Source organism: Trachypithecus francoisi, unplaced genomic scaffold (assembly GCF_009764315.1).
Source record: "Trachypithecus francoisi isolate TF-2019V2 unplaced genomic scaffold, Tfra_2.0 Lachesis_group0, whole genome shotgun sequence".
NCBI classification, from domain to species: domain Eukaryota; kingdom Metazoa; phylum Chordata; class Mammalia; order Primates; family Cercopithecidae; genus Trachypithecus; species Trachypithecus francoisi.
The window spans coordinates 60,775,821-60,800,108 of NW_022681453.1; the positions used below are offsets into that span (position 1 = coordinate 60,775,821).

General features: G+C 57.1%; 1 protein-coding gene across 2 annotated transcripts in view; it reads right to left on the reverse strand.

Annotated features, from left to right (window-relative positions):
* Positions 1 to 948: 948 nt before the first annotated feature.
* The window catches only part of EEFSEC (eukaryotic elongation factor, selenocysteine-tRNA specific), a 264,366-nt gene continuing 241,026 nt past the window's right edge, over positions 949 to 24,288 (reverse strand). For both annotated transcript variants that reach the window (XM_033210885.1, XM_033210884.1), the window contains one exon: positions 949 to 1,526. In XM_033210885.1, coding sequence (XP_033066776.1) covers positions 1,336 to 1,526 — 191 coding nt within the window. In that variant the 3' untranslated portion in view covers positions 949 to 1,335. The remainder of the gene's footprint in view (positions 1,527 to 24,288) is intronic.

Sequence of the window (24,288 nt, forward strand, 5' to 3'; positions counted from 1 at the left end):
CTCACTTCCCCATGGCTCTCAGCTGTTGGCCTTGACTGCTGCTCTAGCCCTGCTGCCTGAGTCTGGGCCAAGGTTGACCAAGGGTGGCCGGGCCATTCGCCATCGCTGGCATCCTTGCAGCACGGGGGCTTTGCTCTGCTGCTGGTGTATTTAATTAACTTTCTCCCCAGCCACCATGTGCACACGGGACACACACACACACACACACACACACACACACACACACACACACGGCTCTGGGGCTTAACAGCCCCAAGTCATTTGATCGAAACCTGCCCCTGTTAATATTTTTAATGCCATTTGCAAATTAAAGCATAATGCACCGATTACTGGGATAAAAGGAAGGCCTCTGCGTCTGTCTGGAGACCAAATAAAGGAATGTTTGAACATCTGTTCATCCTACAAATGTCTCTAAAAGCTTTGATTTCCCCTCAGTCAGTTGACTCCACCATCTCACCCTTTCCTGAGTATCCCACAGCCCAGGGCTACAGGGAAGGGTGGTCTGTGGGTGCAGGGGATGGCAGATGGCGCTGCACAGGGCATCCTCACCATGCTACCCTCCACTTTCTGGGAAGTGTGTGGTTCTCAAACTTGAGGGCAGGGGCTAAGGGACTCCTGGTGTTGGGGTGGAAGAGCAAGCCTCCACCTGCTCTGCCCGATGCCCTGGCCAGGCATCCTGCTATTCCCCAACTCCCCTGTGGGTGCCCTCCCTGGACCCAGCTGCCCAGAGAATCCCCATTCTCCCTCAAGGCCCAGAGCACCCCAGGAGCCACCCAGTGGGGTTGAGAAGCGCAGACACTGCAGACTCCCATAGCCTACAGACTCTGAGTTTGGGTCCCTCCCCTGGCCCCTACCTGGGCAGGAACTCTTGGGATTCCTCTGAGATTCCCCTTGGAACACAGTTGGGGAGGGCGGGGGCCCTAGTGAAGTCAAAGAGAGAGACACCAGTAGAGTGGGCTGGGGCCATGGGACATTTATTTGTAGCCGTCAAGTGTCTGCCCACCTGGGGGAGGGGTGAGACGGGCCTGCAGGTGGCCAACAAATGGGGCAGTGGAAGACACTGGCTACCAGCCCTCTGCCCAAGGCCCTTTCCTAGTTGGGCTGGTGGCTGTCCTGGGTGGGAGTGTGCAGGGGCTGGAGGACAGACCCTCCTGGCCCCGGCAATACATCCCCCTCAGCTCCTCACCAGGGCTGAGCACCAATCCTGGGGGTGGGGGCTGCTGCTGCAGGACTGCAGGGAGAGACTGGGAGAGGTTGAGGCATGACTGGCTGGGATTTGGCACAGCAGCCTGGACTGGGCTGGGCAAGGAGGCCCTGGGGGAGGTCACTGGACACTCAGGGAGACTGGACCATGCGCTTGTGGGTGTCGAAGACATAACGCTTGAAAGTCAGGCTGAGTGCCACGTGCTGTGAGGGCTCGCTTCGCTCAGTGTTCTCCTCCTGCCTGGTAGCCTCCCCGCGGCCGGCCCGGGCCCGCTTCTTGAGGGCAGGTGTCAGGATCTTCTTGGACTCAGGGCTGAGGCCACCTGCAAGGCACAGAAGACAGGCTGTCATTCTGCCATACCCCAAGCACCTGCCACCTAGACTCACCTCTCTTTTGCCTCCCTCCGCAGCCAAGCAGCCCTGAGGCCTGTGGTCCATTCTGACATTTTGGTCCCTCCAGTGCCCATCTGATAGGTGTACAGCAGGGCACTGTGCCTCTTGGGGCCTCGGCTCACTGCCCCTGTGCTCAGGCCCTGGAGGGACTGCTGCCCTGTGCCGAGTGGTCCATTGCTTCCAGTGTACTCATGCCAAGTCCACATCTGGAAACTAGGCATCTGAGGCTCCCTGGGTGGGGTGCTCCCTGATTGCCCCTGGAGACACATTATTCTCCGCCCTCTTGTGTGCCTGAGAGGCTGACCCTTGCAGACAGCATGACCAGGTTTAGCAGTGGGAGCCCCAGCAGGCCAGAGTGTGGGAAGAGAAGGCAGTCAGGGTGTGTATCTCTGGCTGCCTTCACTCTCACCTGCCCTCAGTGGGATATGCAGGCTGCATATCCAGCTGCCCCAGTAGCAGTCTCAGGAGCCACCACCCACTGGGGCTCCCTGCCCCATGCCATTCTCACAGTGCCCCCTCGGCTCAGTTTGCCACAGCCCTGAGAACTTGCTCCCATCAGGACACCCCAGTGAGGCCATGGGGCTCACAGAGTCAGTGGCTCATCCCAGGATCCTCTGCCGGGGTAGACGCTGCCCCGCCCCCAGGCTTGGGTTGGTGCAGCCCCCACCGCTTTCCAGCCACCTCTATGAGCTGCTTTAACGAGCCCATGCCTCCCTAAAGACCTCCCTCCAGCTGAACGTCTGAGTGGAAATCTGTTTCCCGCTGATGTCCCGACTCGCGTTCACTCCAACTCCTCCATCTTCGCCACGCTCTGCCTTTGTGCGCCGTCTCTGCAGCCCTGCTGATCATGGTCCATTCCTGGGCTCCTCATCGCACATGCAAGCCTCTCACATGCTGTTCCCTCTGCCTGGAACACCCTTCCCATCCTAGGCAATGGAAGTCCCACTCATCCTTAAACATGCTGCTGCAACTGCCCTTTCTCTGGGGCTTGTCTTTTTATTTTTAAATTGACAAATGACAAACTGTCTATATTTAGTGTTTTATATATATATATATATTGTGTGTGTGTGTGTGTGACAGGGTCTCACTCTGTTGCCTAGGCTGGAGTGCAGTGGTGTGATCCTGGCTCACTGCAACCTCTGCCTCCCACCTCAGCCTCCTGAGTAGCTGGGACCACAGGCTCGTGCCACCACGCCTAGCTGAGTTTTTGCATTTTTTTGTGGAGATGGGGTTTTGCCATGTTGCCCAGTCTAACATGATGTTTTAATATATGCATACATTTTGGAATGATTAAATCAAACTGATTAACATATCCATCACCTCACATACTTATTTTGGTGATGAGCACATTTAAAATCTATTCTCTTAGAAATTTCATTGAATATTATACATTGTTATTAATTACAGTCACCATTCTGCACAGTGGATTTCCTGAATTGACTTCTCTGGTCTGAAACTGTGAAGCCTTTGACCAAGATCTCTCCATTCCTGCCCCAGCCTCCACCCCCAGGCCCCCGCAACCACCCTTCTACCCTCTGCTTCTATGAGTTTGGGTTTCGAGATACCACGTATAAGTGAGATCATCAGCATCTGTCTTTCTGTGCTGTGGGGCTTGTATTCATGAGGAATCTCCTGGTGGCAGCATGGTGCAGCCTCCACGTGGGTCACTGGCCAGGGTGAGGCCACTCAGCATGCTCCTCGGCATCTGCGGGAGTGGGTGGCCCAGGGCTTGGAGCAGTTTCGCCACTGGCAGAGCACCCCAGTGTGAGCACTCACTCTGTGAGCCTCATGGCCCCACTGGGGGGTTCGGGTGGGAGCAAGCTCATGGGGCACTGTGAGAATGGCATGGGACAGGGAGCCCCAGTGGGTGGTGGCTCCTGAGACTGCTACTAGGGGCAGCTGGGTATGAAGGCACTGAGGGCAGGTGGGGGTGAAGGCAGCCCATACCCTGCCTGCCAAGGAGGTGTCCCACCAGGATCCCCTCCCCATGTGCACAAAGGGCTTGTACAGGCTGGGGGCCTAGAGGTCCAGAGCTGGGAGGAAGCTGGGCAGAGGGCTCAGCTTCCTACGTGCCGTGGGCACCTGTGCCACTGTACCTGCTGGCACCTGAAGAATTTTTCCTCTCTTTTCCCAGTCCTGCCCAGTCCTGGCTTCCTTCCTGAGAAGACAAGGCAGCCACGAGGCTCATGCATCAAGCTTCAGTCCAGAAGGCCCTGGCCTGTCATCTCAGACTGGGAGAGCTGGCTGGTGGGGCTGTGCGGGTTATTTCCGGCTCAGTTTCCTGAAGATGTTGGCCACCCACTTCTTTATATGGATAAGAAAATGAAGGTCTAAGAGGGCAGTGACTTACTGGAAGCCCCACAGTGAGCTCAGAAGAGCCAGGATTTGAGCTCCAGCCCTTACCCAATGGCAAAGCCAGCTTCTGCTCTCCACTCGGAGCGATGGGTGGTGGATCCACCTTTCAGTGGGCTTCTGACAATGGTTCTCAAGGCTGTGAGAGTGTCGTGTACTGGCCCTACAGCTCTAGATGTTCAAAAAGGTGACAAGGGCTCATACCTGTAATCCCAGCACTTTGGGAGGCCGAGGTGAGCAGATCATGAGGTCAGGAGATCGAGACCATCCTGACCAACATGGTGAAACCCTGTCTCCATTAAAAATGCAAAAAATTAGCCGGGCGTGGTGGCAGGCACCTGTAGTCTCAGTTACTCAGGAGGCTGAGGTAGTAAAATGGCATGAACCAGGGAGGTGGAGCTTGCAGTGAGCCGAGATCGCGCCACTGCACTCCAGCCTGGGCAACAGAGTGAGACTCAGCCTAAAAAAAAAAAGATGACAAGGGTGCTGGATAAAGAGGCCATCTGTAGAGTCAGCCAGGGACAGCCTGCCCCACTGCACGAAGGGTCAGGTCTCCCTCTGGCAGGCGGAAGTGAGATTACTGGCCATCTAAAGCCTGAGTCCCCTGGGAAGACTGGAGACATGCAGCTGATATGAACGGGGCTCCAGGAGCCAGGCTGGCCATTGCATGCCTGCCTGAGGGACATGTGATACTGTGGCCGTGGGGACCTGTATTAAGGAAGTGCCCCTGTGAGCGGCACACCTTACGTGGAGCCTGAGCGGTGTCTGCTCTGCAGGTTCCGTATCTAGGTGGTCTGCCCCAGCTTGGGATGGGGCACAGGGTGTGGGCATGGGGAGGACCCTGGCCAGCCCCCTCAAGTAAGCACCAGGCCTGTAGGTATCTGAATCCCTAAATCAGAGCCTGGCCTTCCTTCTGCAAACAGAGCAGGTAGCTGGCAGCCGACCCCAACAAATGGCATCGGCAGCCCGTCTCCCTCTGGTGCCAGGAGGTCTGGAGACTGAGGAGGCGTGGGGCTCCCCGGCGTCGGTGCTGGGCTGGGGAGACAGGCGTGGCCCAATCGGCAGTCCATCTCGCCCGCGATGGCTCTCGTTACACACAATGCCTACCTCGCACTGCCTGGAGCAGGCAGAGCCGGAAAGTCTATCTGGCACTGGTGAAGATGTGGCCATTTAATTGCTCTTCTGAGATGGTCGGGCTCGTTTACCTCTGCTCTATTATGGACTGGCCGGGAAGCCACATCTGGAAAGCCTGACCAAAGGGAGACCTGGACATGCAGCTGTGTGGATTTGTGGCAAATGTCACCAGGAGCTGCTTTGTTTTCCCAGTGGCCTTTTTTTTTTTTTTTTTTTATTCTTAGCCATGTGGCAAACGGAGGGAAGTGAAGAGCACCCCAGGGTGTCACATGGTGAGAGCTGCTGCCCACCCGGCCAGACTCTGTGGGTCCCGCCCTGTGCTTCTCCCAATCTGCCTCTGTGTCTTTTCACTTAAAAATATTCAGGGAACACGCCAGGACAGGGAGACAAATGGTGGTGAACACGCAGACCAGGGCCCGGCTCCCATGCAGTTCACTCATCTAAGAAAGCACAGCCAATGAACAAGGCAGCTAGATCTCCAGACAGCAGAAGGGTGGCCAAGGAAACAGCACCATGGTCACTGTGTGGGAACAGGGCTGCTTCAGCGTGTTCCAAGGGAGGAGGAGGAGGAGGAGGAGGAGGAGGAATGCTGGACCCAAGGCCAGATGACAGGAACCAGTCATAGATATTGCTGGCATGGATCCACAGGCAAAGGGAATTTGAGTGACAATTCCTGGGGGGTGGGTATGCGAGAGGCACTGAGGGCAGATGAAGGCATGTGCCATGCGTGGTGCAGTACGAGGGCCTGGCTCCAGGGTGACCACAGCTCACCATGTCCACACGGTGCCCTGTGTGCCAGGCTCCCCGCCCTGTTCACTGACTTGGGGTCAGAGTGTGTGGGAACGTGGTGACAAGGCCACGTGCTGAGTGCCGACTGCCCATCTGCCTGGTGTCTACCTCCTGCAGGCCCTGGTGTCTCCAAGGCAGGCAGGACAGGGCCTGCTTTGCCACCAGCTCTGCTAGGACCTGCGCTGTCAGGGAGGTGCAGCCCTGCCCCCATCTTCCTCCCTGCACGGGGGGCTGCTCTGGACCTCTGGTCTCTGCTTGCCCCTGGCTCACAGCCCTGCCCCTGTCTCAGCCTCCTCGCTGCCCTCCTGCACACCTGGCCCGTCTCTGCCTCAGGGCCGCTGTCATTGCAATCCCTCCGCCTGGAGACTCACCTGGGAGGCACCCCTGGCCCGTCTCTGCCTCAGGGCCCTGTCTTTGCCAATTCCTCTGCCTGGAGACTTGGGAGCTCCAGCAGCTGCAAGTTCACTTTCTTCGAGTCACTGTACAACTGTCACCTCTTGTTGAGGCCTTTGTGACCACCTTGTTTAAAACCACAACCCCCTCATGCTCCCCTGACCCCCTCTCACCCCACTATTTTTCCTATAGCTTTTATCATCTTCTAACATCCTTTATAATGTCCTTGTTTGGGTGTTTGTTGTCTGCCTCTGCTGAAGTGACAAGCTCCACCCTGACAGGGAGTTTTGTCTATTCACTGTTGTAACCCTAACACTGGCAGTGACTGCTGGTGAGTGGCGGATGCTCAGAGAACACTCTCCGAATAAGTGTTGGAGGAGACCCTGCTGGGGCTGAGGGGCAAACTGCTCTGGTTTTCCAAGAACCTGAAGGGCAGCTGTTTAAGCACTGGCTGGTGACAACCTGGGAGGGACAAGGTCCCCAGATGGTCACAGTGTGAACTAAGAAAGGCACTTCTAGGAATTCAATCCAAACAAGTGGTCTGAGATACAGCAGAAGATGTCGACACAAAGATGTCACCACAGCATGGAGGTACTTAATCCTTGTAACACCGTGTTGAGGAAACAGGCACAGAAGAGTTAGCAGCTTGCCCAAGGTCACACGGCTATTTACAGGCAGAGCGGGAACACCAGGCTATCTGATTCCCAAGCCTGTGTGCTTACCCACTAAGGGAGCGGCACGTTTTTGAGAACTACAAAGGGCCTCTAAGACCAAGGGAGGCCAGTCCAGACCCATCCAGCATCTATTAGCTGCAGCAAAATGTTCTGTGGGACTAAAAGTGATACCTGAGAAGAGTTTAAAGTTACACAAAGAAAGACTTCTGTTATAATGTTGATTAAAAAAAAAAAATGCAGTAATCAAAATTTTTGGAAGAGTTCTGCTGCAGCCCTGGGATGAAGGGAAAAGAGACCGGAAGACTGTCCATTTGGCTGTCAGGGGTCGGGAGTGGGTTGCAAGCACTGTTCCTTCTTTCTTCTTTTATGTATTTCCCAAGGCTTCTACTGTGACCCTGGGTTACTCACAGGGGGACGTCTATTACAGGCCCCCCTCACTGTGGCCTCCGGCATCCAGCTGGGAGCCCAGAGAAGGCACGGTGTCTACTGGTGCAATCTGGCTGGAACCTGCTCAATCCATGGCACACAGGGGCCAGGGAGGGGAGAGAGGGCCAGGAAGCTCGCTGATATCTCTAGGCCCACGGTGTCGTCTCTGCCACGCTCTGGGCTCTGCCCAAGGACAGGGACAAGAGGTACGGTAGGGGTGGTGATGCTCATGACTCCTCCATGGCTGCTGGAAGTTCAAGGTCCCCACGCTGCTGCTCTGCTGCTTGCATCAAGAGCAATGACTGGGAGCTGTGGGCGCAGGAGTCCACCGTCCTCCAGCTCTGCCTCGCTGCCTCCTCCCTCATCCCGTCTGGCTGTCCCAAGGATTGCTCTAGGGCCCGGGTCAGACATCTAGACCTGGCTCCACCAACAGAAGTGTCATTCTCTTTCTGGCTTCTCTCTCAGCCTCACCCCTCCTCCCTCTCTGACCCCATCATGTACCACGCTTCAGCTATGAGAAGCCAAGCAGGGCCTTGGAACTTGCGGTTCCCTCTGCCTGCCACACTCACAGTCTGCTGCTGCCCCTTCGGAAAGCACCCCTCAGCTGCCCGGCTGAGTGAGATCCTCCTGGACGCCCGGCCCAGCACCACTGTGGCTGTCATTGCCTTATGTGCCTGCCTCCCCCAGTGGCCTGGGAGGGGGGCACCTCTCCAGGATTGCGTGCAGGGTCTAGCACACGGGGCTCAGGGAGGTTTGACGAAAACAAAGGGAATGAGTATGGATTCATCCTCACAAGCACTCACAGCAGGGGTGCAGGACAGCGGAAGGAAGAAAAATGTCCCAGCAGGGCAGGACCCCTGCCTCCAGGACCAGAAAACACCTGTCTGCGCTCAAGTGACCCAAGGGAGAAAGAAATCCAGGCTCAGGTGCCAGGCTGGCCTGGCCCCCTCTCCCATGTGCTGGAGGGTGGCTCTCTACCTGGCAGGGCGGGCTAGGGTGTGTGTGTGCTACACGTATGTTTGTAATTCAATAGGGTCTCCTTTTTCCCAAACCTCGGGATTCTCGGAGCCTATGGCCCTGCTCCACCCCGTGACGAACCCAAACCCCAGGATGCAGTGGGGGCAGGCGGCCATGACCCTGGGGGCAACACTGCTCCTCATGGCTTCCCGTGGGGACATTCTCCCAGGGCCAGGCTGGCCCTTTCTCACCAAGCGCCAGCTCCACACAAAGGCACAATGGGCTGCAGGCTGCTGGGTCCTGGCTCGGGCTGGGGTAATCAGGGAAGAATGCGGGAAGCACAACTGTTTCCCAAGCTCTGGCCACGGTGCCGCCCTGACATGGCCATCAAAGGCCGGCAAATTGCCTCCAATTGCTGGCGTCGCTTTCATGTTGGGGGCCAGACTGGAAGAGGGGTCTCCACGCTGGTGGGTGGCTTGCATGCCCCAGTGGGAACGGAACCCTTGCAAGCAGCTTGGGGTCACTGGCCCCCTTTGTGGCCCTGTGGGGTTGGGGCCGCTCCAGTCACTTCAGCACTACCCACTGCTGTAAACAAGCAGCTTTGGAGAGAGTTGGAAGAGAGCCAGAGTCAGGGGCAGAGGCTTTCTTTGGGGTCAGCATCCTGGTGATAACTGACAGCTGGGAGCCTAAATGGCAGGTGGGGCTGATATATGGGATGGCCAGGCTGGACAGCCACAGAGGGCCTTGGATTCAGCCAGGCTCGGGTCTGGACTAGATACTGGGCCCTAGGAACAGAAGGGGCTGCCTAGCAAGGCCACCCCCTCAGCGGGGGCCACAGGGCAGCTGGTGCAGAGCCTGCCCCTCAAGAGGGTGCTGGTGGGCTCCAATGTCAAGTTCCCTCCACCCCAAGGTAGGAAGCTGCCCTGCACAGGCCACAGGTGGTCATGGAGGTGTGTGGGTGGCACACTGCTCTGATGAGACCTCCAAGTCAGGGCAGGGCTGGAGGCAGGCCTGGCCAAGAAGGAGCTGCCCCCAAGGCCGGGGTGGGGAGACAGAAAGAAGGGGGAACCTGGCAAGGGCAGAAGTGGCCCTAACATGGGACCTGGCGGTCATGTCTGAAATGCATGGAGCTATGGTTGACATCAACACCCCCACATATCGGCGGCCAGCCAGGCTCATGGAGGTGCAATGACTTTCCCTGGCTTCCTGGCAGTTGTGGTGCAGCTGAGTCTGAATGCACACCCCTCTGCCTGCTGGCAGGGCAGGGCAGCCTGGGCCCGCAGGACAGGCAGAGGGGATGAGGGCTTAGCTCTAACACAGACCCGGCTGGGGACAGACAGGCCCAGGAGGACAGGCCTGGCAGGGCTGGGGAGAGCCAGGTGGGCAGAGAGAGCCAGTGTGAGCACTCCCTGAGGGGGACAGCCCTGACATCAGTCTCCTCTGCGAGCAGTGACAGTGACTGGAATTCTCCAGCCACCTCTTTGTCAGGCTGGGCTCTTCTGTTTTCCCGGGGAGCTAAAGCCTTTAACGTTGCTGGCTGGGGCGGGCCAGCTCCTTGGTTTTCTCTCCTTCCCTCCCTGCTATGGATCCCGTATATAAACAAAGATGCAATTTGCTTTAAAAAGATAAGGTGATTAAGTTTTTATCAGACCTGTACTCCGCTGTCCCTGCAACAAAAGGAATTAGGGGGAGGCGGGCGGCAGAGCGGGCCTTTCGCTGGAGCCTCGCTCTTTCTGAGGCTCTCAAGCTCACACTCGACGGGCTCATGCGCCCCTTTGATTGGGCGGAAGCGGAGGCAACCAGCGCCCCGCACCCCCATTTTGATGTCTTAATGTTGCCTAATTCCTCCTTTAATTTTTATTAAGCTTCTTAGCAGCAATGATGAATTCTTCAAAAACAAAAAAGGGCCCTTTGCAGAAATCTTTCCCACACCATGTAAATTGAAATTATAATGCAGTCAAAGCTGTGGAGATTGGGGTGCATGGGGAGGGAACACCGGTGTATTATGCGGAAGGAAGCTTTTCTTTTTTTTAAGGCAAAAAACAAATCCATTCTGAAATAGGCAGAAAATGACTTGGCCCTGAATCTCAATTACACAGGGAGGGCAGCCTCTGCGGAGGAAAGTTTGTTGTCCTAAATTCTCAGTCCCTCTGGGACCGGCTGGACCAGCTGCCTCCTGGAGGGGCTGCTGCAGGGATGGCCCCCGTCCCTCATCAGTGGAGTCCCAGCCTACCCTTCTAGAATGGGATCCCCCACCCTGTGGAGTGGCCGTGAGGCCTCCGTGAGGTGCGTTCATAGAGCAGCCAGCCCTGCCCCAAGGGTTACCCTCCTTGCTGTGCAGGCCAGAAGCTCAGGCTGGGGCTCACACAGCTGTGAGTGGGGCGCCTGCTCAGTCTCTTGGGACAGCTCAGAGGGTGGTTTGCCACAGGCTCCTTGGAGGCTCCTGCTCTAGGTGTCCCTGCAGGCCCAGCAGGAGCAGGTCCCTGCCCCAGGGCACGGGCATGGGGCTCCTGCACATGAATAGCCAGGACCCTCTCCCACCGGCCTGTCCTTAGTGCTGTTGCCAGAGATTCTTCTAGGACAAAAACCCAACATTCCTCTCAGTTCAGCTGTTCACTGAAGACCTCTTCAGCCCCTCACAACCACTCAGCCAGGGCCTCAATTCCTCTAAGGAGTCACTCAGAAGCTGCCCCTACGGCCCTGCACGTCCTTACCACACACTCCTCTCCCATCTCAGCACTGCTCCAGCCTCAAGACTGGCGCTCCCTCAGCCTGGGGAACCCATGACACTTGTGTACCTTGCCTGCTTCTGTCTCCCTTGGCTCCTTCAGCTCCCTCGCCACAAGGCTCTGTAGCATCTTGGCTTGGCCTTCTCTGATGCCTGCCCAGCCTTCCCCTAGGGTCAAGGCCCCCTCACACTCTACCCTGAGTACAGATCCAATGCCCCCAGAGATAGTCAGGGCCTGCAGCAGCCCAGCAATGCCAGGAAAGGGCAGTATTGGTGACCTCAGCCCGTGTGCACTCCACTTCAACTGCCAGTGGGGTCAGAGCTCCCCCACCCACCTCCAGGGCTGCTCATCACCCTCCTCCAGCCTGGCAGCCTCCACAGGGTCCTGTCAGTGCACAGAGGCTGGGGGGTGAGCAGGTCTGCCGACCACCTGCCAGCTAGGCCGGTGGCAGAGGTGGGAGAAGTGGACCGCACAGACTTTCCTGTCATCCCCACAGGCAGCGAGCCTGCCCGCCCAGAACTGGGAAGAGGAATCAGTGGGGAGGCCTGGGCCTGGCCCCTTCCCCTGGGGCTCATGTCCCCCATCCATGGGCCAGGGCAGTTGGGTGGATGCCCAACTCCTCCGTCCAGACAGAATAAGACATGCATTTGATGAGTTGGGGCCAGCTGGGCCAGAGCTGAGCTGCTTCAGTGGCAGAGTTTCCAGAAGGTGAGTCTAGGCAGCTGTGCTTCTGAGGACCCTTTTGGCTGCCCCTGGGTGGGGCTGAGGTTTGACAAGTGTCTGGATGGGAAGGACACTGGACTGGAGCCCTGGGCAAGCTGGGCTCTGCAGGTCAGCAGCTGGGATGTGGCTTGGCCAGAGGACCCTCTGCTGCTACCATGGCCACCCTCACAGTGACTGCCTTTCTAGCAGCCTCCTCCAAATGCCTCCCACCCAGTCAGGGGCTGCACAGACATCATTTTATTCCAGCCTCAGGACATCCTATAAGTCACTTTACAGCAAGCGCAATGGCTGCCTGGGGTCACACAGCTGGTAAGCCAGGGAGCAGCGATTCCCATCCAGGCCCCAGCTTCACAAAGCTGTCCACCATGCCACAGGCTTGGGAGTCTGGCTGCAGGGAATACAGCAGCCTGGATGGCAGTGCCATGGGTGGGAGGCGGCAGGGGGCTGCAGCCATCTCCTGTGGAAGGAGGGAGGATGGCAAGAGACAAGGGTATGGGATCACCTGGGGACTCCCCCAACCAGACTGATGTTTCTTCCCACCCGGCATCTCCCGGGCCCAGGACAGTGGGGCTGGGCCAGGTGGGGCCTTGTCTCCAGACACTTGCAGGGCGGAGGCCCAGGATGCCTCTGTGTTGTGGGTACCAGTCAGGGGACCACTGGCAACCAGGACTGGGGGCTGCGGGGCCTTACCACTGTGGAGACTGGCACTGAAAGCAGCCCAGATGGCCGAGAGGGGAGCCTGACAGAAAAGACCATCTTGTGTGAGGGAGGTCTCGCCCAAAATGCCCCAAAATGGGCACCAACCAGTTCTCATCACAGAAAGAACCCCAGTAGCAATCACAGCTCATGTTCGCTGCACCTTTACAGGCTAGGCACCACTCCACATGCTCCACAGACAACAGCAAACCTCAGTTCACAATCATGCTATTCACACACACCAGGAAACTGAGGCACAGAGCACTCAGGAACTTGCCCAAGGTAACACAGCAAGAACATGGTGGGCCTGAGCTCAAACCCACCACAGCCCTATGCCCAGTAGGCCATCCACCCTCAGGAACCAGTCCCAACCCTCAGCAGTTGTGTGCCCAACTCCTGCACGGATGGGGGCTTTGGGAGGGCAGAGACTGGATCCCATTTGACAGCGTGTCCCAGTGCCTGGCACAGGGCTTGGGGTAGGAAGGATCAGAAAAGTGCTTTCTGTGCCTCAACTCATGTGAGGAGGGTACATTATCCGCTCCATCATTCAGAGATAAAAATGGAGGCCCAGGGACACAAATGGATGTGCCCAAGGTCACACAGTCAGTGGCAGAGAAGTGATCACATGTCCTCGTCAGTAGTTGGAGAAGCCCAGGTTCCTCTCTAGGTGGCTGGAGCTAGAGGAAGGGGCTGTCTCTCTTCTCTACTGGCACCGCCAGCTGCCACCCTCTGCCTGTACTATTGGTAAGCCAGGCTTGGTCCATGACGTACACACACAACCCACACATAGATACACATGCGCCTCTAGAATGAGGGGCCCCCTAGAGGGCAGGGCCATTCCTTCAGCAGGTTTTGTTTGGTTGGAATGGTGGCTGTCCAGGCCATCTCAGGTCACTGCAGAGGACAGTGACCATGCCTAGGGCCCTTCCTGAAGGCAGACCTCGACACCTGAAGGGCAGGCAGGGATGACAGTGGTGCTGCCGGAGCCTGAGCTCTATGCTCATGGCTGGGGTTTGGACACCAGGTTTGGTGACACAGCAGCTTGACTGGCCCGCTCTGAGCTTTGGTTTCTTCCTCAGTTGGGGTGAGGGATGGTGGGAATAAGACACATGGCCTGGCTCTCTCCAGGAAGCACTTGGGAAAGAGAGGCCACTGCCATTCTGATCATGGCTGTGGCTGAGGGTACCATACCACTGTGTCTCCGTCAACTTGGGGCTAACTAAGCTACACCTGAGGCTTAGCCCTCCGCTGGGCCCCGTTCCTGGCTGCTGACTGGCCTGGGTGTGCTGGGCCATGTGCTGAACAGACACCACCTCATTGCATGACCACGATCCCCTGTGACGGAGGCCCGGCAGGAGTCCCACTCTGCTGGGAGGAAGCTGGGCCTGATGAAGAACAGGGACCTCTGGTCAAATGCAGAGCTAGTTTTCTCCTCTTTTTGTTCTCTCACAGGCATCCTGAGGCAGAGGGAGACTTGGATGCAAACCACCCGTGACAGCAGTGAAAAGCCCTGGGAAGAAAGGGAGGGAGCCGCAGACAGACAGTCGCACCCGGGCATTCAGAGGAGGAGGAGGAGGAAGGAAGCTGGGGTCAGGAAGACTGTCGTGGAAAAGGTGACATTGCCCTGGGCAGGTCTGAGTGAGGCAGCACGGCCTCAATGGAGCAGTGGGTCAGGCAGGACTGGGCCACCGATAGCTGCCCTGCTGAGGCCCTGGCTGAGGCCCTGGGAGCTGACCCACTCCCATGGCTCCCGTTCCACCTTCTGGCCTGGAGGCCTCACACATGCTGAAACCTCCTGTCTGCTTTTGACGCAGGGATAACAGGCGCCTGACCTCCTGATGCTGTGAAGATGCTGAGGACGTGTCTAATGAGGGGAACAAGGCCTGCCTGGGGACATAGATGCTCTAGGGACATAAGGCCCTACACTGCCAGCAGCACAGGGAGGACACTCCCCCGCTCAGGGCCGTGGAGACTAACGCTGCATGCAGAAGCCCTGGCACACAGTGTGCTCGGTTAGTGGGCCTTTCCTTCTCTCCTTCCTTTGTGCCCAAAACCCAATGGCTGGCCAAGGGGAAGGGCCTGCTTCAACCAAGGGTGCAGAGGCCGGGCCAGGATGCCCTTCTGGCCACACAGCCATATGCTCTCAGGCTGTCCTCTGCTCCCCTATGGGGCTAGGACTCACGCCGGCCTGCCCCTTCCAATGAAAGAAAAGGCTGTGTGGCCAGAGGCAAGGATGGGCCCCTCCTGCAGGCGGCCCTCCTCCTCAGACAGCCCCCCAAGGCTGGCCATTGCGGGAGCACGGTTCCTGGTGGCCTCCCACGGAGCTCCATCCCCACCAAGGGAGCTGAATTTTAATACTCCAAACACTCACTCCCTAAATGTGTATACTCTTTAACAGCAGTTAATCTTCAATTAAAATACCTAGAGCAGAAACTAAGATAACTGGTTTAAAAGGTAGAGCTTATTGACAATAAAAGTCTTCTTCATATTGCCTTTCTTTAAAAAAATCCACATATTAAAAATGTCATTTTTATGACTTGGTGGGGGAAAAAACCCATCTAGAATAATGAAGGCGAACAAAGGCCCAGGGAGCAGTCATTTTCCAGAGCCCATATGTAGCACCCTGATTACTATATCAGCCCTGTTCCTAGAGCAGAACGAGAGGCTGTGGGCAGGTGGCGGCCCTGGCTGTCCTCTCGCTGACAGGGGAAGGGCAGGGGTGGCGCGGCATCTCTGGTCCCCATCCATACTCCTGATTTGAAAGCTGCAGACTCCAACAGTCTATCCTTCCCTGACCTGCAGGGGCTGAGGACCAGGGTGAGCATGGGTACAGGGGCTGGGGCCTGGCACCCTGTGTCTGTGCTGATGGCCATGTGCCCACACACTGTCCCTCGGAGGCAAATCCCAGAGGTAGCCTGTGGCTGCAAGGCCCAGGGGAGGCAGGTATGCCCATGGGCTGACCTCCCCCCCGCCACCACCCACTGAAATGCCCACATGCTTTCTGATGCTGGCTGCACTCCTGCTGCACACATGTCACCTGCTGGCCATGTGTCCACCTCAGCTCTCAGGCCTATGTGACCAAATGGGTCCCTAACGCCCAGCACAGGGCCAGGTACAAAGCAGGTGCCCACAAGTGGCCACATCCTGGTCCCTGGCCCTGTACCTACCTCACAGCTCTCAGTACCTCCCACCGCAACGGCCTCTTAGCTCACCGGCCATGGCCTCGGGCTCTCTGCAGTAGCCCCCTGGCCCAGTACTGTCTGGCACTGCTGCTGAGGGGCTGAAGGGCCTTGTCTAGTGGCACCGTGTGCCCTTCCTTACAAAACACAGTCTGTGCCTCTGCCCTGGGCAGGTTACATCTCTTAGTGGCCATGGGCTCAGATCCTGCATTGTGGCTGGGTGGGGGCTGTTTTACACCTGGGAGATGGTTCCCCCAGGTCTTGGAGTGCATAGGCCTCAGCTTGGAGCACCTCCAGCCAGGTGTCCCTCTACCCTCAGAAGCCTAGGCTCCAAGGGCTGGTGAGAATGGGTCTTGGGGACAGGGCCAACACCAGTGAAACAGAGCTGGTGTTCGTGTTTCTGCAGCAGTGTGAATGCCAGGACTCCCATCTGAGACATACCAGCGTGTGTACCAAAAGGACAGCTGTCAGGCCTCTTTCCCAGGTCTGGCCCTGCAGCAGCCAGGCCAGTACCCTGGGAAGGTGCTTGGCTCTGCAGGTGCCTGGCAGGTGGTGCACTGAACTTCAGTCTCCTTGTCTGTGAAATGGGTCCTGCTGTTATAATGGGGAGCGGGGAAGCCCTCAGAGAGGGCCTGAGATAGGGAGGGCCCCACTGAGGGCCCTAGAAAAAAAGCCGCTTCTTTGTTTTTTAAATAAAGTATGTGGAAGCCTTAAAGGCCAGGTGCCTGGGCGCTGGGAAAAGCTGCTGCCTCCTGCTCCTTCCCATGGACACCCAGCTGCCACATGTGGGCCTCTGACAGCAGGGCTAGGCTCAGAGGAAGCCACTGTCCTCTGAAGACCCTGAAAGGCCAAGGGAAACCAGGGCCACAGGAGACAGAAAGCACCGGAGGAGATCTGGGGAGGGGGCTGGACCCACCACCCCCTTCCCGGCTCATGGTGCCCCACACCAGCCTGAGGGTACATGGAGCTGGCAGACAGTGAGCCTAAGGCAGCACCTGAGCAGCCTGTGTGTGCTAGGCCCGGCCTCTATCTTCCCTCACACACTCTCTCAGGTGGGCACAGGTGGGCTCAGAGGTGAAGTGGGAGCTGATGGGCACAGTGGCCTGGGCAGCATGCTGGGAAGGGAGCTTGGCGTGAGGGGCAGCCTTCTGTCATCTGCCTGGCTCTGCGTGGGGCCAGGGATGCTCTGGGTCAGGGCAGCAATAATGGCACTGAGTGCCCATGGCAGCTGGGCCCTGAGCGAGATGCCACGTGCCTCAGCCCATGGAGGCAGACCCTGTCCAGAATACAGGTGGATGGCAGGTTCTGTCATGGGTAAGCTGAGGCACCCTGGGTCCCCTCGCCTATGAAGAGGGGACAATGACCCTGCCTCCCTGGGCAGGCACCATCTGTGCAAGACTGCGTGCCTGGTGGGCAGGGCCCACATGTGGAACCCTGTTCCCTGGTGAGGAGCAACCAAATGACACGGCATGAATGACTTGCATCAGTTCCCACAGCCAGGGCATGGGGGGCTGGGCTTTGAATCTAGGCGGCCGGCTCCAGAACCTGCATCTGCAATGTCTGCTGCCCTCACTGGGGGCTGGTGCGGGTCTCTTCTTCCTAACTCCCACTCTGGGTCCCACATGCCCTGGCTCAGAGCCAACAGAGGCTGACACTGGGCATGAGGGCTGCCAGAAGGCTGTTAGGAGCTGCAGATCCCTACCCCAGGGCACACAGCTCTGCCCTCAGCTGGCCACCTCACCCTTGCAAACTGGGTGAGGAGGAGCAAAGGATCACCACGCACAAAGACAGGACCCAGGGAAGCCACGGCTGGGGCACACTCAGGCACTCGCCCTTCTGGAAGCGCTTGCCGACTCCTTCCCATGGCCTCCACAGGGTGTCCATGGTGCCGGGTGCCTCCCTCCGGCACGGCACAAGCAGAACCTCACTCCTGCATTTGTTGCTTGTCTGTCCGCCCGTTATTGCCCTCCGAGCACCTGTTGGGCACCAGGCGCTGTCCCAGGATCTAAGGACTGCCTGAGTGGGCCAGGTGGGGCTGTGGTGCTGGTGGAGTCCACAGTCCAGGGGATGTAAGACCCACACACACATGTAGATAAATTGCAAAGGAATGAGAGAGCACCTGATAGAAATGGGTGTCAAGAACCAAACTTTACAAATGTGCCAAGAGAGAAGAGCCCATTGGTGAGGGGCAGGGAACCGGCAGCACTGGTTGGCTTCAAAGCGCTTGCTCTATCACTCACTCCTGCCATGCCTGGGCTCCCCCACACCCTGAGCAGACCTGGAGGGCACCACCATGACAGTTGTGGCCATGTCCTCCCTGCCTTTCCCAGATGGGCTTCCTCACTTGGTCACCAGCCAGGGCCTAGTACCTCAAGGTTGGAAACACCTTTGGGGGTTATCTGGGAGGCCACCCCAACCCAGGAGGTGTGGGGTTCTTCTGTCTGTGGGGAGACAGATGGGAGGCTGGTGTCCTGAAGAACTCTCCATAGCTCGGGGTGGGAGACCATTTCATTTCTTGCCTTTTGGAAGTAATGAGCACAGCACCAGTCACTGCTTTAGAGGGCAAGGAACTGTGGTTTGGAGAATGCCGTGACTGACCCAGGCCAGGGAGTCTGTGCATTCATTTAATCAAGAATGGTAGCAAGCGCCTACTCTGTGCAGGCATGTGCTGGAGGCAGGGCTGCAGAGGTGAGGGAATCATGCAGGTCCAGTGTGGGTGTTCTGGTGGGAGACAGGCGATGCCAACACATCCATGTGTCGTACGACAGGTGGTGCCAGCTGCTTGGGAGAGGGGAGTGTCAAGAGGGTGTTTTGCTCCTTTTTTTTTTTTTTTTTTTTTTTTGTGAGACGGAGTCTCGCTCTGTCGCCCAGGCTGGAGTGCTGTGGCCGGATCTCGGCTCACTGCAAGCTCCGCCTCCCGGGTTCACGCCATTCTCCTGCCTCAGCCTCCCGAGCAGCTGGGACTACAGGCGCCCACCACCTCGCCCGGCTAGTTTTTTGTATTTTTTAGTAGAGACGGGGTTTCACCGTGTTAGCCAGGATGGTCTCGATCTCCTGACCTCGTGATCCACCCGACTGCTCCTTTAGACAGTGATCAGCAAAGGGTCCAGGGTGGGATGACATCTGAACAGGGACTTGTGAGGGATGACGACACCGGGAGGGAATAACACCCAGCCCGAGGGCACCAAGTAAAGGCCCCAAGGGCCAGTGCTGGGGCCAGCGTGTGGGGAGAGCAGGAGATGGAGCTGGGGTGATCATGGGTTATGCAGGTGTGTTTATGTGGGTGCCTGAGTGGTGTAGAAAGTGGAGGCCCCTGCTAGATCTGCAGAGGAGCTGGGTCTGGCTCCTGAGAGCAGGGGCCCTCTGGCTGCCTCGGGCCCTGGGTGCAGACCACAGCACGGAGCAGGGAGTAGAGGTAGATTGTGGCCACTGTGTCCTGCGTAGCTTCCAGCCCAGGCCTGCAGGACCCACTCCAGCATGACCGTCTGTAGAGAACAGCAAGCAAGGGCCTCCCTCTTTCTGACACAGAAGCTCAAAGCAACTAACATTCTGGGTTAGGTTTTTTCATTTGGCAAAGGTGATTCACATCTGTTTCACCCCCTTCGGTGGTGGTCAAAGCTCTAACCCCCTCTACCTCCCAAAATACAATGGCAAGGAGGCAAAAAGGTCCCTTCCCCACACGTACCCCTCCTGAGCCTGGCTGTGCTTGCTCCTGGACCCATGCCCATCTCACAGCCAGCTCTCCCCGGCAAACGCCACCTCCTCTAGAGAGTACACGTTAGCTGAGCGGACAGGTGAGAGGATGAACGGGGAGAAGTGACTGCACAGATCACTCCACTGAGTGACCCCAAGTCCCACTTTTGTGTTAATCATGACTTTGAATTGTCACAACAACGTAAATTATATCCAGGAGGAACAGTCCCAACTATGGGACCGTTCATAAGTCAAAGCACTTTCACAAGACGCGGATAAATGTGATGATATGAGAAAAATTTAGGGCCAGCGCCTTCTATTTTAAAATAGGTTGTGTGGCGGTAGTATACCCATGACACGGGCCTCCCTGCCTCCAGGACCCAAATCCAAATCCATAGCATCTTACGGGTGCCACCAACACAGCCACCCCTGCAACCAGACTCCCAGTTTCTGCTACCAACTTGGAAAGAAGGTGGGACTGGATCCATGTGGGCTAGGCTTGACTGGCTAGGTGCTCTCTCAAGCTAGTTAGTTCACATCTGGGGCCTGCCCTGCCCATTCCGTGGGAGCGGCCTCAGTCCACACCGTTGTCACTCTGCTGGCAAACGAGGCTCTCGGGGTTAAGCCAAGGTCTCCCTTTCTCAAGGTCAAGCATGCCATGCTCCCTGTTGGGGTGGGTCCGTGAAACAACCGTGTCCAGTGAAAACCAAAAACCCTCCCGATCTTCCTGTAACTGGACTTGTTTATAAACCAGGCTTCCTGCAGCCAGGCCGCCAGCCCCACCTAGCAGTGTGGGCTCAAGGATGGTCGGGGGCTGTTCCCAAGTGCCCAAGGTGGGCCTCTTCCAGGGGGATAGCTAGAAACCTGGGCTCTAGGCCTGGCTTTACCACCAATCACTGTGTGACTTAGAAGGCTGTGTGGGCCCTCTGGGTGGAGTCCTCATCTGGCAACCAAGGCTGAACAGAAAATCTGTGTCTGAGATGGCTGAGACGGTGCCAGGCAGGACCACGCTGTGGGGGGGAACATGGAATCAGATGACCTGTGTCCTGTTATGCCCGTCCATCCCCAACCAAAATGCCTACCAGAGTGGCGGGCGGCCTGACTTGCCTTCCTCCTCTGCAGGGCTGTGAGGTCCTCGGGTGAGTGTCAGCACCCTTGCTGCTCCAGGCGTCAGCACTCTCTCCTTAGCTAGGTTAAGATGCCTTGCCACAGTGCCTCTGCCTGCCTGCCTCTCTCCAGCCTCCATCCCCATGGCTCTGGCCATGGGGATACCGCAGGCTGCCTCGGCCCAGGGCATGCTGGCTCCCTTGCCTGGAAGTCCTGCCCCACAGACCGCCCTTCAGGTGGCAGCCCCAGTTGACTACCTCTTGTGGCTCCTGGGTCCCAGCGCCGCATGAGGCACAGGGACAGTCCAGGCAGTTCCTCAAGCTCCTGACCCAGAAATCAAGAGTGGGTGTCAGGTGGACTGGAGAGGCCCTGAAGAACCAACAGAAGACCTGCAGCTTGGGGACCCTCCACCTCTAGTCAGGAAAGCAAGACAGACAGCCCTTCTCCATTTCACATTTTCTGGACTGAGTTTCAAAGAACACCCCTGCAAGGGTTCAGGGGCTAGAGGCAGCAGTTGGCCTCTCTGCTGGACGCTCTGGCTGGCACCACTGAAAGCACACAGTTGACCAGGAGAAGGCCTCAAAGAGGCAGAGGGATGAGGGGTGCAGACAGATTACATCAGGGAATGGGCCTCACACAGCAGTGGTCTCACTCAGGAAACTCAGGAGGACCGGACCAGGCCAGTCCCTCACTGGAGAGCAGTGGGTGCTGCAGTGGAGACACAGCCCACCTGGGCAGACATGTCACAGGCAGCCGGGGGCTCAGACCCCACCTAAAGGGCAGTTACAGAGTGTGGACCCTGGCCAAGCCCGCTGCTGGTGGCTGGGGACTCGTGGCAGGCAGATTGTCCCCTGTTCCCCACCTTGGAGGAGCTCGAAGGTAGAGATGGACTGCGGACAAATTGAAGGGCCCGAGAAGCGTTGTTGGGAAGCACTGGAGGGGGACTTGGCATGCAGGTGGCTAGCTGGAGTCAGAGGAGGTGGCGCTGGAGGCGAGGTAGTGGAGGCGGGGGCAAGACACCGCCAATAGTGCTGGGCCCCTTCTGTGACTGTCCCCAAGGAAGGCGACCAAACTGGATATTTAAAAAGGGAAGATGCTATGAGCTGGAGCAATGGAAAGAGGAACAGAGCTCAGAGAAAGGACTTTTTTCCTTAGGTCGTGGTTCTGCCACTGCCAGTTCAGAGGACCTGGTGGGTGTAGGCTCTGGACAGGGCGCCCCAGGGGCTGGCCGGGCCGCTAGGCCTCCTTCTCCCAGCACGCTCATGGCTGCACCTTACTTGAGCTTCCAGGTCTGTGCTGATGGCACCCTCATGCCTAAATAGCCATCCAGTGCCTCCCCACGCCCATCTAGAAAAGGCTGGCTGAGACCCACTTCCTCCAGGAAGTGCTCCGGAGGCAGGCACATCAGGTGGGGGCTGCCAGGGCTCCAAACATGCAAGTGGGGCTCCACACACTTGCAGGGCTTGAGTGGGCCTCCATATGCACACAGGACTCCATAGGTGCGCATTCCTTTCCCCAGCCCCAGTGAAGCCCATAGGGAGGGGTTTTGGTGGTGCCACAGGGGCCGGCCCAGCCTGGCACTGCCATCCAATGCTGAGCACACGTGACAAAGACCTTTCTTCATGACAGTCCATAGCCTCCTCTCCCATTCTGGGCTGAGCCGAGGAGAGGCCAGCAGCCGACTCAATCCAGGCTGGCATCTGTTCTCCCTGGGGTAGATTTCTCGCACCCTCAGAAGGCCTACCCGAGCCCCACTTCACGCATCAAAACTCTCCAACACCTCCTGGACTTCCCAGATCTTTCTTGGCATCATGACTTTTGCCAGCCTGGACTCATGGGCCTTTGTGTCTCGCCACACAGCACCTTCATGTCTGAACTTTGAAGGTGTGTACTTATCTTTCTTAAATAGTCAGAACTATTGAGAACTGCCAGGACATGTGGATATTTTTATGAAAGCAAAACTCAAGCATACGCCAGGCAGATGGATCTGACCAGAAGGGACAGAACACTGCCTCTGCCCTCAGGAGCCAGTTCTTGAGCCAAAGTCCCCCTCAGTCCATGGCTCCTATACCCCTGTGACTCCTGCAGCCCCTGCGGCCAGGTGCAGTACCAGTGGAGGAGCACAGGGCCGAGGAGGGTGGCTGGTGTTGCCAGTCCTGAGGGAGCTGCCCACGTGCCATGAGGCAAGTTGTCCATCCTCCTCACCTAGGCCCTGTGGCAATTCACAGAGCCAGGCCTATGAAGGCTGAGCACCCGGCAGCCCTGCCTGGGAGGAGGCTGCAGAGGCCAGCATATGATGTGGTCTGGATGTCTGTCCCCTCCAAATGTCATTTTGAAATATGACTCCCAATGTTGGAAGTGGGCCTGGGGGGAGGTATTAGGTCATGGGCACGGATCCCTCATGAGTGGCTTGGTGCCCTCACCACAGTGATGAGTGAGTTCTTGCTCTGTGAGTTCATGTGAGAGCTGGTTGTTTAAAGGAGCCTGGCACCTCCTTCTCGCTGTCTTGCTCCTTCTCTTGTCATGTGATGCACCTGCTCCCCCTTTGCCTTCCACTACGATTGTAAGCTTCCTGAGGCCTCATCAGAAGCAGATATGGGTGCCATACTTCCTGTACAGTCTACAGAACTGTGAGTCAAATAAGCCTGTTTTATATGTATATAAATTATCCAGTCTCAGGTGTTCCTTTATAGCAATGCGGACTCACACAGCATCCATGGGGCCTGGCTTTGCCACCATGAGGGCCTGGTCTTACCACCCTCAGCTGTGGTGTCACTTGTCACCGCATACCCCCACCACCTGTTTCAGCTGATACCACATCCCACAGGGCTGGGGGCCCTGGGGAACTGGAGGGGATGTGCTCAGCATGGACAGAACACTCTCCTTTTCAAGAGAAACTGGAAATCTGGATTTTTACATGAAAAGTCCTGATTTTTGAGAAAATTTTCAGGGCATAGGTAGCCTGCAGCCTGCTAGGGTATGGCCCCAGCTTGTAGGACATTCTTTCTCTCCCTGGGGTAGATTTTCTGCACCCTTGGAAGGCCCACCTGAACGCTACTTCACCCACCAAAACTCTTGAATCTCCCCCAGGACTTCCCAAATCTTTCTCAGTGTCACTACTTCTGCCATACCCATCACCACCACTTCGACTACTTACTAAAGATTTCTTCAGGTCAACTCATCTAACTCAATTAGAGAACATTCTATGCTGCCATAATCAACATGTAACTGTGAACATTCTTTGTGGGCTTGTTTGTGGACTACCTAGAGTCATCCTGCACATGCCCAAGGTGGATGTGAGCAGCCCACTTGGGGAATTGCTGTCCATGTTCCACCGTGGGATGTTCCCTCCCTTAGAACCAGGCCCCCTAGGACTGTTCTGGGCTGACCTGCCTGTCGGTGTTGTGCCCCAGGCCTCAGCCTCCTGCCTCTTGTTCCTCTGCCCAGACTCAGGCTAGGGAGCTGAGGGCTGTGGGCAGAGGGCCAGCTCATGAGCCTGATTGTGAGTCTGGTGAGGCCCTTGCACTCTCCAAGCTTAGCCAATGAGTGGTGGAATGGAACTCATAAGTCAATGAGGCAACTCATATGAAACAGTCAGCACGTGCCGGGCACGTAGTAAATGTTAGTGGCCACTGTTGTTTTCATCGGGGCTGGTGCATGGCACAGCTTACTGAGCTGTGTGTGGGAGGACACCCTGCAAGCCACAGCCGCACTCACAATCTGCTGCCTGTGGGTCAAAGTTGACCCTTAGGTATGTTTGGTTTGGCCTCTTCACGTGCTTTAAAAATTGTGGACTAGTTGTCAACATTTAAAATGTGGGCCTGCATTCCCAGGCAGCAG